Genomic DNA, 13,998 nt, shown 5'->3' with positions numbered 1-13,998 from the left:
TTTGAGTTGTAATGAAGTTGTGCAAAGAAGTCTGCTAACCTGCTGTTCAATACTAAGTATTTTTTCTTCTAGGCATGTCTTTCATCTGCATTTTCTGGCAATTTAAGTAAAATATTTTCCAAAATGTTAATTGGTGACTTTAGTAGTAATGATAGAAAATATGGTACAACTATCTTTGCTGTAGCTTTTAAAGTTTTCTTTTATTAAAGAGTTTCTTTCCCTTGGTATTGCAAACATCCATCTGTACAGAATCTGATTTCTTGCTGTCTTCTTAACCAAATTCTGTAGTGAATTTCTCTGCAGAGATGCCTGAGCTTTATGAGAGCATAGAGGGGAAGTTGATGAAGGAAGCAGGGTAACTAGATTCTGTAGTGCTGTAGGCAATAAGCATGCACAAGCAAGTAAGCCTCCTCAGAAAGGGGATCTCTGGCAAACACAGTGCTGAGAAACAAGTAATTTGTTTGGAGCTGGCTTAGGTCAGAAGGCTGCAGTGCTTTTCCATAGCTGGCCTTCAGAGCACTGTCCAAGTATCTTTGTACCTGCAGTGTTCACTCAGACTAGATAATTGTAAATGAAAAACGGAGAATTGACTGAAAAATAGTGTGATTCACTTCTATTTATGTGCGGCAGGAATTACTTTTGAAAGTATGTGCTAGAGTAAAAACAAGGTCAGTAATTATTCTGTATTGGCTTAGAAATCTGTATGAGTTCACGTGACCTTTAAATCCCAGATCAGTGGCAGACCTTTTTTCATAGATTGGTCTGATTTTCAGCATTTCTGCAGATCCCAACTGACAATTGTTTGTTACAGCATCTTTGACAAATCAAGTGGTTAGCAACTTAGCGTTGTTTGAAGAGTAATTAAGTTCTCACAGTGAACCAGATCAAGGGATAAATGTTAAAAATAATTATGTCCAAAATGGCTTTTGCACTTGTAGCTAAAGGAAATGTTCCTTGGACTATGGCCTCACTCCTGTTTTAACAGAATATTGTTGGGTGGTATTTTGAGATTAACTAGGTGAACAATTTTTCAGGTAAGCATGTTGAGAAAATTAATTTATTAATAGAAATTTTGTTATGAAACTTGTCTATTTCTACTTTTAAAATAGTATTGTTTTTTCAAAAGGTGATAATAGTAAGGACTAATAGGAGAATATTCTTTCATTTTTGTTTAAAAAATACCTGACCCCACAATATCCTTAGAAGGAACTGGTCAGTGCCAAGTGCTGGCTCTACGTAGGCAACATCTTTACAAAAAAGCATTTCTTAACATAATCTGCATTTGTACTTTAGCAGTGATCTTAAAGCGTCATGGGTTAATCAGTGTGGGTATGGTCATAACCTGAATGAGATAAATCTGAGAAAACCCAAGATCCTTCAGAAAATTATGTGACTATCAGCATCAACTCTTTTTAAAATTTTATTAAATAAATGCTCCGAAGTGCGGTGCTGGAGTGCCAGTTTGGAAGACACAAAACAAGTATCGACCAACTGTGAATTATCGCCTGATTCTTTTGTTCTGAGCAAATTCTCATTCTGGAACCTTCCCCTCCACCCAGGTTTACTTTACATATTCCTTTCTTTCTGCCCAAAGTGAATTTTTCATAGCAGACTGCTGTCGTATTCCATGTTACAGATATTTGATTACACTATTGTGTAATAAATACGTGTAAGAGCGATTGGATTGGCCCTTGGTCATGACTTCCCGGAGATCATTGTTAGCTTAATTTGGTCGATATTAATGAGGGGTTTCCTCTGAAAAACCTGCAGTGCCAAAATGAAAAATCGCCATCAGAATTTACTCATGTTAATGAAATTTTTCTTGGAACAGTCCAAAGTTGGAAAGAGCAGCATTTCCTGTGATGTTACTAATTGTGTTTAAGCTTATATGTTCTGTAAAACTTCTGTGCTTTCAAAGGAGATATTTAAGTGATCCTCAAGACATACCATCCTGAGAGTTATTACTTGTTAATACACCATTCCGGTTTACAGACATTTAAAATGGCTTTAAAAACATGCAACGGATGAAGGCTTTTTGTCACAGGAATGCTGCGCAGGGGCTGCCAGCAGCCCTTCATAACAGAAATGCTCTGTAGGTAAACAGCCAGGAAATCAGACTGGAAAGCTTAGTACCAACTGGGCATATATGTATATATATGCACACCTCCTACATTTCAGTGTTTCATTTTAATCACTTAGGATATATTGACAAAGGTTTGTAGATTGAATTTGGACAGAAAGAATCAATGAATTATTAAAGCCCCATTAGAGCCTATTTTGTGCTGTTTTTATAGCATAGTAGCAAAACGCATAAATTTTTGTGGCTGTTCTTTACAATGAACTTTTTAGGTACACATATTCTTTATTGCTATAATAAAGTTAGAGAAATTAAGCCTGCTTCCTAATAACAACAGCCTGTGGTCAGTTCTTAAACCCAGTTCTGGGTTTCATACGTGCTGAGCAGCTGCTAGATGTTTAGCAAAATGATAACATACTGCCAGGTTCTAACCTAAACACCTGAGCCACAAAAAACGTGAAAAGAGAAACAGTGCAGTGAACAGGAAAGGATATGTGTAAGTTTTAATTCAGAAATCAGAACAATTGTTTTCAAGGATTTCTATATCTGGTATTTCCAGTACCACAGCATCCGTGAACTCCGGCTTCGTTTTGGGGCGATATCTGTCATAAACTGTAGGGCTAAGAATGGCGATGGTGTTTAGGTTTCTGCCACTTTTATGTAATGAACCAATAGTGATGTATGTGGAGAAAAGGACGTAATGTGATTTGCAATTGTAGTGATGATTAAACGGAAGAAAGATTATAAGAGAAAAATGTGGAATATTTTCAAAGCCAGCATGAGTTACTTGTTCTTATAGTTACGTTTAAAGAATATCTTAACAAAATATGTATGTTGTCACTGTAAGAAAGTTTTATCGCCTGAAGGTTATCAATAAGTTAACTTGCAGATACCATTCGAAGTTACTAGATGCAAAACTGAGGGTGTTTTAAAGTTTTGGTGATTTATTGCATATGTTATTAAGAGCTGAAAGATTTATTTTGTTTCCATGTGTTTTCCAAATATGGACTTGGTAGTAAAACTACAACAATGGAATCCCACCTGAATTTAATCTTTATTTAAAAGCTAATTTTCATTTTTGAGTTGAGGACATGTTTTTCTTCTGTAGTCTTCTAGAAAATTGTATGTTGCAAGTAATTTTTATATCCTTTTTACCTACCAATAAAAACTGTTTAAAATACAGAAGAAAGCCAAAATCTACCAAAGCTACAGTAGATGGAGTGACCTGTTTAATTTCATTTCTTATTTTAAAAGCATTGTGGGGGGGGAAAAAAAAGGAAAAGTATTAGAATGTATGCTTTTATTGTCCAAAGTAAATCTTGAGGTACTGTAGTTGGACATAAATTTTACACTTACATGTGTGCTCATTACAGTGGCATAGATAAGAAATTTCACCTTAAACCCCTTCCTGTAAGCACTTTGTCCTACTTAAAAAGAAATTTGTATGACATTTAATATTGCAATGCTTTTAGATACAGATACTATCCTTAGTTTCTTGTGCATTACTGCTCGATATGTAGTATGTGAGATACTGCAGCATCAGACTACAGATGGCTTTGAAACCTTTTAATTTGATGTGGAAGGCAAAAGTAAATCAGGAGCAATATGCCCTTGTGAATCGTTATTTTTTGACAGTTTTTTTGACAGGTCAGTTTGGTGCTGCATCTTGCTCTTTTTGGTTTGCATTCATTGTTAATTACAGTAATGATTCCTTGGTGGTGATACAGATCGATGTAACTACATCTGCCACTACTACTATGAACTGGAAGCCCTGGCTTGGAATTGACTTGTTTGTCTTCCAGGCAAGATTAAGTTTCCCCAATTGTATGGTGCAATCTCACTGAGAGGTGTTTTTCCCTACCTGTTACCTGAGGGATGTGCTTCTCTTCTGATTGTTTCAGTTGTTTTCAGTGGCTGATAAGGATATATGTTGTAAGTCAGTGTTTTTTCATGACCGCATCTTTGTGCAGCAAAAGTAACACATTCAGAGCTTTAACACACCAAAACAAACAGTATTTGAAAATGTTATATGAAGCGCAGAGTTTTTGGAGACAGCTAGTGCCCTGAAGTCTACTTTATACAAAAGAGCTTAACACCATTATTCTACGTATAATCTCTCCAGCAAAACACTGTCGCCTATTTCTGTCAACAAATGGTTTCTTTGCTTTGGCAGCTGAAAGAAATTTTAGTTGTGTAGACAACAGAACATGCCTTTATAAGTTGCAGAACCCAATTTGAAAAATATTTTGGAAGGTGACTGCAGTTTTGAGAAGTTAAATTATTTTCATTAACTAAATATTTTTTTAAACCAGCTAAAAAGACTAATTAGGTCTGCTACATGAGACACACTCGTAATCCGTGTGTAAGGCAGGTTTGCTCTTTTACAATACACCTTTTGGAAAGGTGAGCCGTATGCACATCCCACTGTTCCTTGCAGACACTTGCCCGATTAAAAGGTCTGCACGTATCTTACCCAGAGAACGTTCACTCTAAGAGTACATTTCCTTTCTGAACAAAGGTGATGAGCAGTGCTCTTCCTGAGAGTTCACAAGTCCAGAAAACTGTTGTATACCAAGGAAAAGGAGATAAAGAGGCTCAAGTAAAGGCTTACTATTTCTAGAAGCCTCAGACCAAAAAAATATTGGAAAATTTGCGGGGGTGGGGGGTGGTGGTGGTGGGGAAGATAGATACCACAGCATTTCACTGGGTAATGAATTATAAAAGCCATATTTCTAATGGAATTGAGTTATACAAGTCATAGTCAACATATGAAAGATTTTTTTGTTCATGTTAATGAATGTCAGTGCTCTTTTTCAAATAATGAAGTACATTACTAGTTAATAAATTATTATATTTTGAATAAAATTTTATTGTTTTCCCCAAGAAATTTTTAATACAAAAGTAAAAGCTAAGAAAGGTGTGCTTTAATAAATATATTGTGTTTGTTTTTCTGGTCTATGGGAGAAATAAATAAGAAGTAAACAGTTTGCCAAATTTTCAATTTAGTAGCTGAATCAAAACTGCTGCTATGCTCAATTTCTTTACCCAGATGAAAGAATTACATCATTGTTCACAGCTTCTGTTTGTGGAGGGTGAGATACCTCGTGGGAGCAGGGCATTTGAACCCTCCTCACTTACATGGCAGGGTAGATGCAGGTCTGAGGGCAGGAGCGGAGGTGTGCAGATCCCTGTGCCGGGGGCTGCTTCCCTCCATGGTTACATGGCTGGGCACGTGTGTGTCCTGTGGTGAGGGTGCTGGTGCCTCTGACATGTGGCCCACAGCACGCAGACTGTGCAAACAGCTTCTTATCGTTTGACTGAGCACATGTGTGCTTGCATCATAGGACTGGATGTGATTTCTGCCACGTTGATGGATCGCTGTATTTTGTTTATGTGTGGGGATGGATGGCAACAAGAAACAAGCCATTAATCACAAAAAAACCAGTCATTAAGCCATCAACTTATTTCTTGTACACGTCTAAGGACTGAGGGGGAACAACCCCGTGAAAATTGTCTCAGCACCTGTCCTGGTAACAGTTATAATGACCTTTCCCTGTGTTAATCTTTAGTTTGGTAGTTTACACTTTAATTACAAAGCGCAGATCATTGAAAGAAATTATTAATGTTAATCAGTAAGTCAGCATAAAAGAATGCAAAGAATCGAGTCTCTCCTTGTATACTAAATGAAAAGATTTCTTCCAGATTCTTGCTTTGATCATTAGACTCTTTTAAATAAGCAAACATTACTTAGTTGCTAAGCCACAGACTGAATTTCATTAGTGTGTTAGCACAAATATTGGAAAAAGAGTACTAAACCAATATTAGATAGAGGACCTGTGCGTAGGCTGGAAGTAATGCAGTGTACGTGACACCAGAACGTTTTGAAAGATTGCTTACAGTGATTAAAACCATTTCTGTTTGCGAAAACCCACCCCACTCGGCAAGGAAAAGTGCAAACCTTGAGTAGATCTGTTTTTCTGCTACTGATATCTGTAAGACTTTACTGAAAGTACAACCTATTAAGTATCTTTTAAGTAATTCTGTGTATATTCTGTATTTTAAATGTAGACCAGATGTATTGATGTGGCGTGTTTTTGTCTAATGGTGATCCTTAAAGCTGGTCATTACTAGAATGCTTTTAACCATAGACTGAAAGCCAGAATGCCATCTTATTTAAATAGCCTGTTTGGGAACCCAACTCAAAATCTTCACAAATCAGTTCTGGATTTATAGATATTTCAGATTTAATGCATAAATGCAGTGTTTTAACACAGTGCCTTTTTGCACAGTCTGTTGAACTTTACAAGAAGCCATATTAATCTGATGTTTTTTATGTTCAGTTTATTGTCTTGAGCGAATGAACCAACAGTTCATGCTTTTGCATTCTTCACAGATCTTCAATACAGTGAGAGGAGAAGAAGAAGGAGCAGAAGATATTTTTGAATATTTTCCTCATCTTCTGAGAAAGCTCCCAACGTTTGATAGAGACTGTATATGCAAAAATGAGGGGTTTTGTGTAAAACCATGTGTAACAGGTGCTTACTGTCAATACCGCGCCACTTCACAGAGGACTGCACTCTCTGACTATATAACTGGTGCTTTACTAGAAGCAACTACATCATTAGGAGCAAGAAGCGGTCTTTTAAGTATCTTTGGAGGATCAACTGGAAGAACAATGCTTAAAGGTAATGAAGTTTTTTTTTTAACCCTGTCCACTTTAAGTATAGGGTGTATTGCAAAATATATACTACTATATAATAATCTGTAGTTTATATAGTCATAGCTGAAGTTAACAGATAAAAAAGGTTTTCACGTTTTCGAAGATTTTCTTTTGCAGTCATTAGATGTCATTAGATGTCATAATGGCTAGCTGTGTTAGTTTAATGAAGTGAAAATGCATGCAAAGCTGGAAAGATTCATATTACAAAACAGATACCTTTTCAGTTTTTTTTTCCTTTTTAGAAATGTTCCTGTCTACATCCAAAGTTAAAACCTAAGCCATTGTTAGGGTGTTCCTTTGTATAATATTTCTCATTTACTAAGTGCTCCTGCTCATGGGCTGACTTGCTTCAGGACTTGAGAAAAGGCTATATATTCTACTCAGTTATTATTGTTGTGATTATCCAACTAACTGTCGGCATAGAACTGTGCGGTAAGTATGTACAATTAATTACTGATTTATTGATGGTCTCCTCCTGGACCCATCATCGTTCTAGTATTGGATCATTTCAAATAACGTGGGTATTGTCTATGTGGAAAATGCCTGTTGGAAGATAGATATTACATACTAACTTTCCATGCTGATCATCTTTTTATGCAAAAAAAAAAACCCCAACCGTTATGTGATTTAGTTTGGTCAGTTTTGGAAGTTGAGGAGGACAAAGGCATTCTTGGCACAAATTCATTGCATTAATACAAGGATTTGTACAAAATAGTAACTGCATTTTCAGTTACTTTTTAATTAATGCCTAGAATATTTCCTAAGATACTCAAGCATTTGGGGATATATCATCATCTGATATACTGCAACAAAAGGATATAGTATCTCAGTTGTACAGGTGTAGAATTGAAGCATGTGGATACTATGGCTTGCCCAAAATTTTAGAGGAATATGACAAAATCAGTACAGAATTCTCAGTGCAGGTCCTTAACTAGTGCAGGTACTGATCTCATTTTTGCAGACAAATAATGATAGAGTTTGTGCTTGGATCCGGTTGTCTTATTTTTATCCCCAAAAGTGGCCCTTTATAGATTTAATTAGTTGCTTTTTAGGTGAATCAAATGACACTAAAGTGGTATAGGAACAACAGGCACAGGTGGCAAACTGCAGCATCTGAGCGAATTTCAGTAGTACATTGAGCAACATTACTAACCTTCACATACGCTCATCGTCTGAGAGAGACAGAGATATGTACACTACAGTGTCCTGTTTCGGTAGGGTTTTTCCTTTTTATTTTGTTTGGGTTTTATTTGTTCTGGGGAGATGAGTGCTTTAGAAAAATAAACATGTACATTCCTGTGACATCTCTTTTAACCTTGCTTTGAAGAACTGCGTTGTGTACTTGGCGCAGTGTGGTGGACCTTCTTCCTACAGAGTGGGAGAACAGAGCACAGGGTTTTGATGCTCCAGACCTGATGGAGACTCTAAGGTCGCTCTGTCCCCTGAGTACAAATGTCAGCCTCCCATGGGGCACGTTGCTGCAGTGCCTGAAAAGCCCAGCTGGTGACTGTCAGCGTGGTGCTGCAGGCTGGCTGAGATCTGCAGCTGGAAGCAGCAGCAGTAATTAGCTCAGGCTCACTGACACGCTAATATGTCTGTATCATTTTATAGCGCTTGAGCTAGTGACTGTACATGTGTGCTCTGTGTACCAGCACACTTTGCACTAGTTTGGGGATCTTTGGGGTGCCCGTGTTGTATGGTGTATGCTTCCGCTGTTGTTGTATTCTGAGCCCGAGCAAATGAGACCTTAAAGAAAAGGCAAAGATCTTGAACTTAATTTGCAATTTCAGACAGCCTGTGTAGATAGTAGAGGTTTGATTTACTGTAGTGGTCTAGGTGTGGCTTACTGCAGTGGTCTCTGTTGAGGAAGAGATGTGCTGCAACTTTAGGATATTGAAGTTTTCTGGTTGTGGAAGGTTCATGTTCAGGTATATCATGGGGATTTAATATATCTGAGAAATTACAAAGGTATCAATAACAGAGTCCTCTCTAAAAAGCATTTACAGAGTGTTACTTGGTGATGTTATTAACCGGGGCATTAGCATTAGCAAGGAACCCAACAATATTCTGAATTCAGAGCTGCAGTTATTAATTACCTTTTAAGAAAGAAAACTGTCCAGACTGATAAAAGGTTATTTTCATCTGTCTGACGTTCTCTCTTACTGCTGGATTTAAGTTCAACCATAAACTATTCTCATTTAAACCTGAGAACTTTTAATTGACATAGAGAACTCCTCTGTCAAATGCAACAGAGGATTTATCACAGGATGCAGTATGGCATCGGAACACTTCACTTAGTAGTCGTTTGGAGGTGTTGAAAACAGAATATATTGATCCTGGTGTGGTTTAGTAGCTCTTGTGGTTTAACCCTGGTAGGCAGATATATACCATGCTCCTGCTCACTTACTCCCCCCTGATGGGATGGGGGAGAGAATCGGAAGGGTAAAAGTGTGAAAATTCACAGACTGAAATGAAGACAGTTTAGTAGATAATGCAAAAGCTGTGCATGCAAGCAAAGCAAAACAAGGAATTAATTCACTACTTCCCAGCAGCAGGCAGGTGTTTAGCCCTTTTCAGGAAAGCAGAACTCCATCGTGCGCAACAGTTGCTTGGGACAACAAATGCCATCAGTTGAACGTCCCCTCCTTCCTCCTCTTTCCCCCAGCTTTTATTGCTGGTGTGGAATATCCCTTTGGTCAGTTGGGGTCAGCTGTCCCAGCCGTGTCCCCTCCCAGCTTCTGGTGGGGTGGGGTGAGACGCAGAAAAGGCCTTGACTCTGTGTAAGCACCGTCCAGCAATAACTAAAACATCCCTGTGTATTCAACACTGGTTCAGTCACAAACCCAAAACATAGCACCGTGCGAGCTACTATGATGAAGATTACTCTGACCCGCCCAAAACTGGTGCAATAGCAAAGGTGATATTTCCCTCAGCCCTTGTGGTTTGTAGCCCGCCAGAAATTGTTCAAACTGGTGTACGTTTCATCAGGGCCATACCAACCTTCTTCAGCCAAGACAGTGGGATATCTAAGAGTATCGTATGTTGCGGAGAGACCAAGGAGATGAAAACAAATACTTGCTTTGACATTCATAGGTTATGAGCACCCATGTAGTAATTCCAGTGCTGTGCACTGCCCTGAATTACTATCAGCAACAGGAAATTAGGAGTATATCTTTCAGGTTGGGTTTCTTTATGTTGCTCAACCTGCTGAAGAGTGGAGGTAAGACCTCGTCTCTGATTTTTGTTTCTACTGTTTTGATCAAGAATTGCAGTTGTGTTTTTTTTTTTTTTTTTTTACTGTGTTTCACAAGCTGTTACAGGACAGGTTTTCAAGTGTTGCCTTGCTTCCATAAAAACTTCAAGCGTATGTTCTCAGGTCTTTGTATTGAATTGATTTGTTTTTTTTAATTTTTGTGTTAGAACCTGTCCTACGGTTTTTCCTTTAAAACTATACTTGAAAAAGGATTTGCAATGTAGGAAGATGTCATAGTACAATCAAAGGTCCACGAATAAAGGTTCTGTTGGAAGTATAGAAGAACACTGATGTGATGTTTGTTTCTTTCAGAAAGACAGAAATTATAGACATCTGTTTTGTGCAGGATAGTGCAGTAGAGACACGACCTGTTGCTGACCCATTCTGATCCATCTGAACTGGAGTATTCTCATGATGCAGGGAAATCCCATATAGTGGTTAGTTTGAAAACAATATAGGCAGCCCCAGTTAGTAATCCTTCAAACTGTGACCCTTTCTGGTGATGGCACTTGCTGAGATGGTGGTATTTTGAGCATCGCCGCACCATACTTCACTATGCAGAGGTAGGCACGCCCAAAGGCAGCAATTATATTGGTTACTTGAAATAAATAGAAGAAACCACTAGCAAATGAAAATGTGAACACCAATAGCGCTGACACAGGTGAAACTAGTATGCATTATGAAAACAAAAGATTATATAAATTTATTTTAGAATATCTCCAAAAGTAATTTGTGATGTTATATAAGCATAAATAAAAGAATTGTTTAACTCTCTAGTTACTGTTCTGCCACTCAGAAATTTGAACTCGGACTTCCTTTGTGTCCTACAGAAGTTGTAATACTTAAAAACATTGTAAAGAAAAGCTGAAAGCAGCGGTGAATTATTATGAAGCAATTACAGTAAAACATTTTTGTGGTGGATCCAATTCATCAGGTCTTTATGTCATGAAGGTGCGGTACATAGAGGTGCTGTTGAAGACTTGCTGTATCGCATGTTACTACTTACAGTGTTAGACAATGACAAATACTCTTGTGTATTAAAGTTTACATATCTGAAGCTTTGAACTGATGGTAAGTGGCAATGCCAGCATCAGCTTTCATCACCTCTCTCTTCCTGGGTTCTTGTTCCTAGAAACTGATTTCACTTAAAAAAATCCTGTAAAAGAGGAGAACAATAAGGTGCAGAGCCACTTGGCCTAGTAATGCCACTGACCTCTTAATTTTGTCAAATCGTGTCCTGAGTTAGAGATCTCTAAATTGCTGTAGATATTTGTATATGTTATTACCCATTTCAGTTCAATCAGTTAATAGGACTTCCTCAAAATTTTTACCTATAACATAGTCAAACTACAAATGTGTTTGAAATGTGCTGTGATTAATATTTTAGTTTTTAATGCCTGTATACATTCTAATATATTTCATTTAGACATATCATTACCTTTGTGCAGGCATTATGCAAATATATTCTAAGTGTAAGAGGATTCTATTTTTATTTGAAAAATATGGATTATCTGGGTACTTCTAGTTTTAGTTTGTAAAACTTTTGGGAGTAGGAGGGTTGTATGTGCGTCTTACTCTAAAACTGCAAGTGATAAATGATTTGTAGAAAAAGGTCTTTTACTAATGTATATGAAACAAGATTTAGTTTAAATGAGTTATCTTGCAAGTTGTGGTGGGCTGACCCTGGCTGGACGCCAGGAGCCCACCAAAGCTGCTCTGTCACTCTTCTCAGCTGTATAGGAGAGAGAAAATATAACAAAAGGCTCGTGGATCGAGATAAGGACAGGGAGGCATCACTCACCAATTACCGTCATGGGCAAACCAGACTTGATTTGGGGAAATGAGTTTAATTTATTACCAATCAAATTAGGGAAGGGGAATGAGAAATAAAACCAAATCTTAAACTACCTTCCCCCCACCCCTGCCTTCTCCCAGGGCTCAACTTCACTCCCGATTTTCTCTCCTTCCTCCCCCGAGCAACGCAGAGGGAGTGGGAATGGGGGTTGTGGCCGGTTCATCACACATTGTGTCTGCTGCTCCTTCCTCCTCAGGGGGAGGACTCCTCACACTCTCCCCCTGCTCCAACGTGGGGTTCCCCCCACGGGAGACAACTCTCCATGAACTTCTCCAAAGTGGGTCCTTCCCACGGGCTGCAGTTCTTCACAAACTGCTCCAGCGTGGGTCCCTTCCATGGGTGCAGTCCTTCAGGAACAGACTGCTCCAGCCTGGGTCCCCCTGCGGGGTCACAGCTCCTGCCAGCAAACCTGCTCCAGCGTGCGCTTCCCATGGGGCCACAGCCTCCTTCGGGCACCCACCTGCTCTGGTGTGGGGTCCTCCACGGGCTGCAGGGGGATATCTGCTCCACCGCTAACCTCCACGGGCTGCAGGGGCCCAGCCTGCCTCACCATGGTCTTCCCCACGGGCTGCAGGGGAACCTCTGCTCCAGCGCCTGGAACACCTCTGCCCCTCCTTCACTGACCTTGGTGTCTGCAGGGCTCTCCCTCCCACGTATTCTCACTCCTCACTGTAGCTGCAGTTGCTGTTGCCCAGCAACTTTTTTCCCCTTCTTAAGTATGTTACCCCAGAGGCGCTACCACCGTCACTGATGGGCTCGGTCTTGGCCAGCAGTGGGTCCCTCTTGGAGCTGTCTGGCATTGACTCTGGACATCGGGGAAGCTTCTGCAGCTTCTCACAGAAGCCACCCCTGCAGCACCCCCTGCTACCAAAACCTTGCCACGCAAACCCAATACACAAGTAAATATAAAATTCCTTTTCTTTTCCTTTTTTCTTACCAATTAAAAAATCTAGTTTATGTACCTGTGTTGAACACTACCACAGTAGCACGAGGGAGAATGAAGTTTCTCTGGTGAGAAAGTCACAAGCCGTTTAGAAAGTTAAAGCTCAGACCAACAGCTTAAGTTCAGTCTGAGAGCAGTAGGAGTGCACAGGGGACACAGAGTGGGTGGACTACTGAGTTCCGCACTTCCTGATTTCTGAATTGCTCTAAGGGGCAGCCCACGTACAGACTGTGTTGCAGTATATCCAGTCTTTTTCCTTCAAAATGTTTGCAATTACTGGAGATAAAATTCAGCACACTCTTGCATAATCAGAGATGCAGTGAGAAAAGCAAAATCCCAGCTCGAATTAAAACTGGCTGTAGATGTCAAAATATAACAAGAAAGGTTTCTTCAGGTATGTCAACCACAAGCAGAAAAAGAAGGAAGACATAGGTGCACCGTTAAACAGAATAGGAGAGCCAATCACCAACGATGCTGAAAAGGCAGAGGTCCTCAACACTTCCTTCACCTCTGTCTTTACCAGCACTGTCGCGTCCCAGGCTTTGGGAATGAAATTGACAGTTGATCCAAACACAGACCCACCATCAGCGAAGGAAGAGTTAGTACATGAATTATTACAGGAGCTTGACCCCTATAAATCGATGGGCCCTGACGCCATCCACCCGAGGGTGTTGAGAGAGCTGGCTGACATCATCGCAAGGCCAGTCTCCGTAATCTTTGAGAGGTCACGGAGAACGGGGGATGTCCCAGAGGACTGGAGGAAGGCAAAAGTTACCCCTATCTATAAGAAAGGTTCGAGGGAGGATCCGGGTAACTATAGGTCCATCAGCCTTACTTCAGTCCCTGGGAAAGTTATGGAATGAATCCTCCTGGGGGCCATCACAAGTCAATTGAAGCACGTGACTGGGAAAAGCCAACATGGCTTCACTAAGGGCAGATCGTGCTTGACAAACCTGGTGGCCTTCTACGACAAAGTGTCTTGCCTGGTCGACATGGGGCGGGCAGTGGACATTGTCTACCTGGACTTCTCCAAGGCCTTTGATAGGGTCCCCCACAGCCTCCTCCTGGAGAAATTAAAGCGTACGGCCCAGGCAAGGGGTCTGTGCAGTGGGTGGGGAACTGGCTGACAGGCCACACCCAGAGGGTGGTG

General features: G+C 39.9%; 1 protein-coding gene across 3 annotated transcripts in view; it reads left to right on the top strand.

The window, feature by feature from the left end:
- The window catches only part of PLCE1 (phospholipase C epsilon 1), a 142,557-nt gene that overhangs the window by 36,205 nt on the left and 92,354 nt on the right, over positions 1–13,998 (top strand). For all 3 annotated transcript variants that reach the window (XM_075108114.1, XM_075108115.1, XM_075108113.1), the window contains exon 2: positions 6,471–6,762. In XM_075108114.1, the coding sequence (XP_074964215.1) occupies positions 6,471–6,762 (292 nt within the window). The remainder of the gene's footprint in view (positions 1–6,470; positions 6,763–13,998) is intronic.

This window comes from Phalacrocorax aristotelis, chromosome 12, assembly GCF_949628215.1.
Source record: "Phalacrocorax aristotelis chromosome 12, bGulAri2.1, whole genome shotgun sequence".
Taxonomy (NCBI): domain Eukaryota; kingdom Metazoa; phylum Chordata; class Aves; order Suliformes; family Phalacrocoracidae; genus Phalacrocorax; species Phalacrocorax aristotelis.
This window is presented reverse-complemented; position numbering and strand designations above follow the sequence as displayed.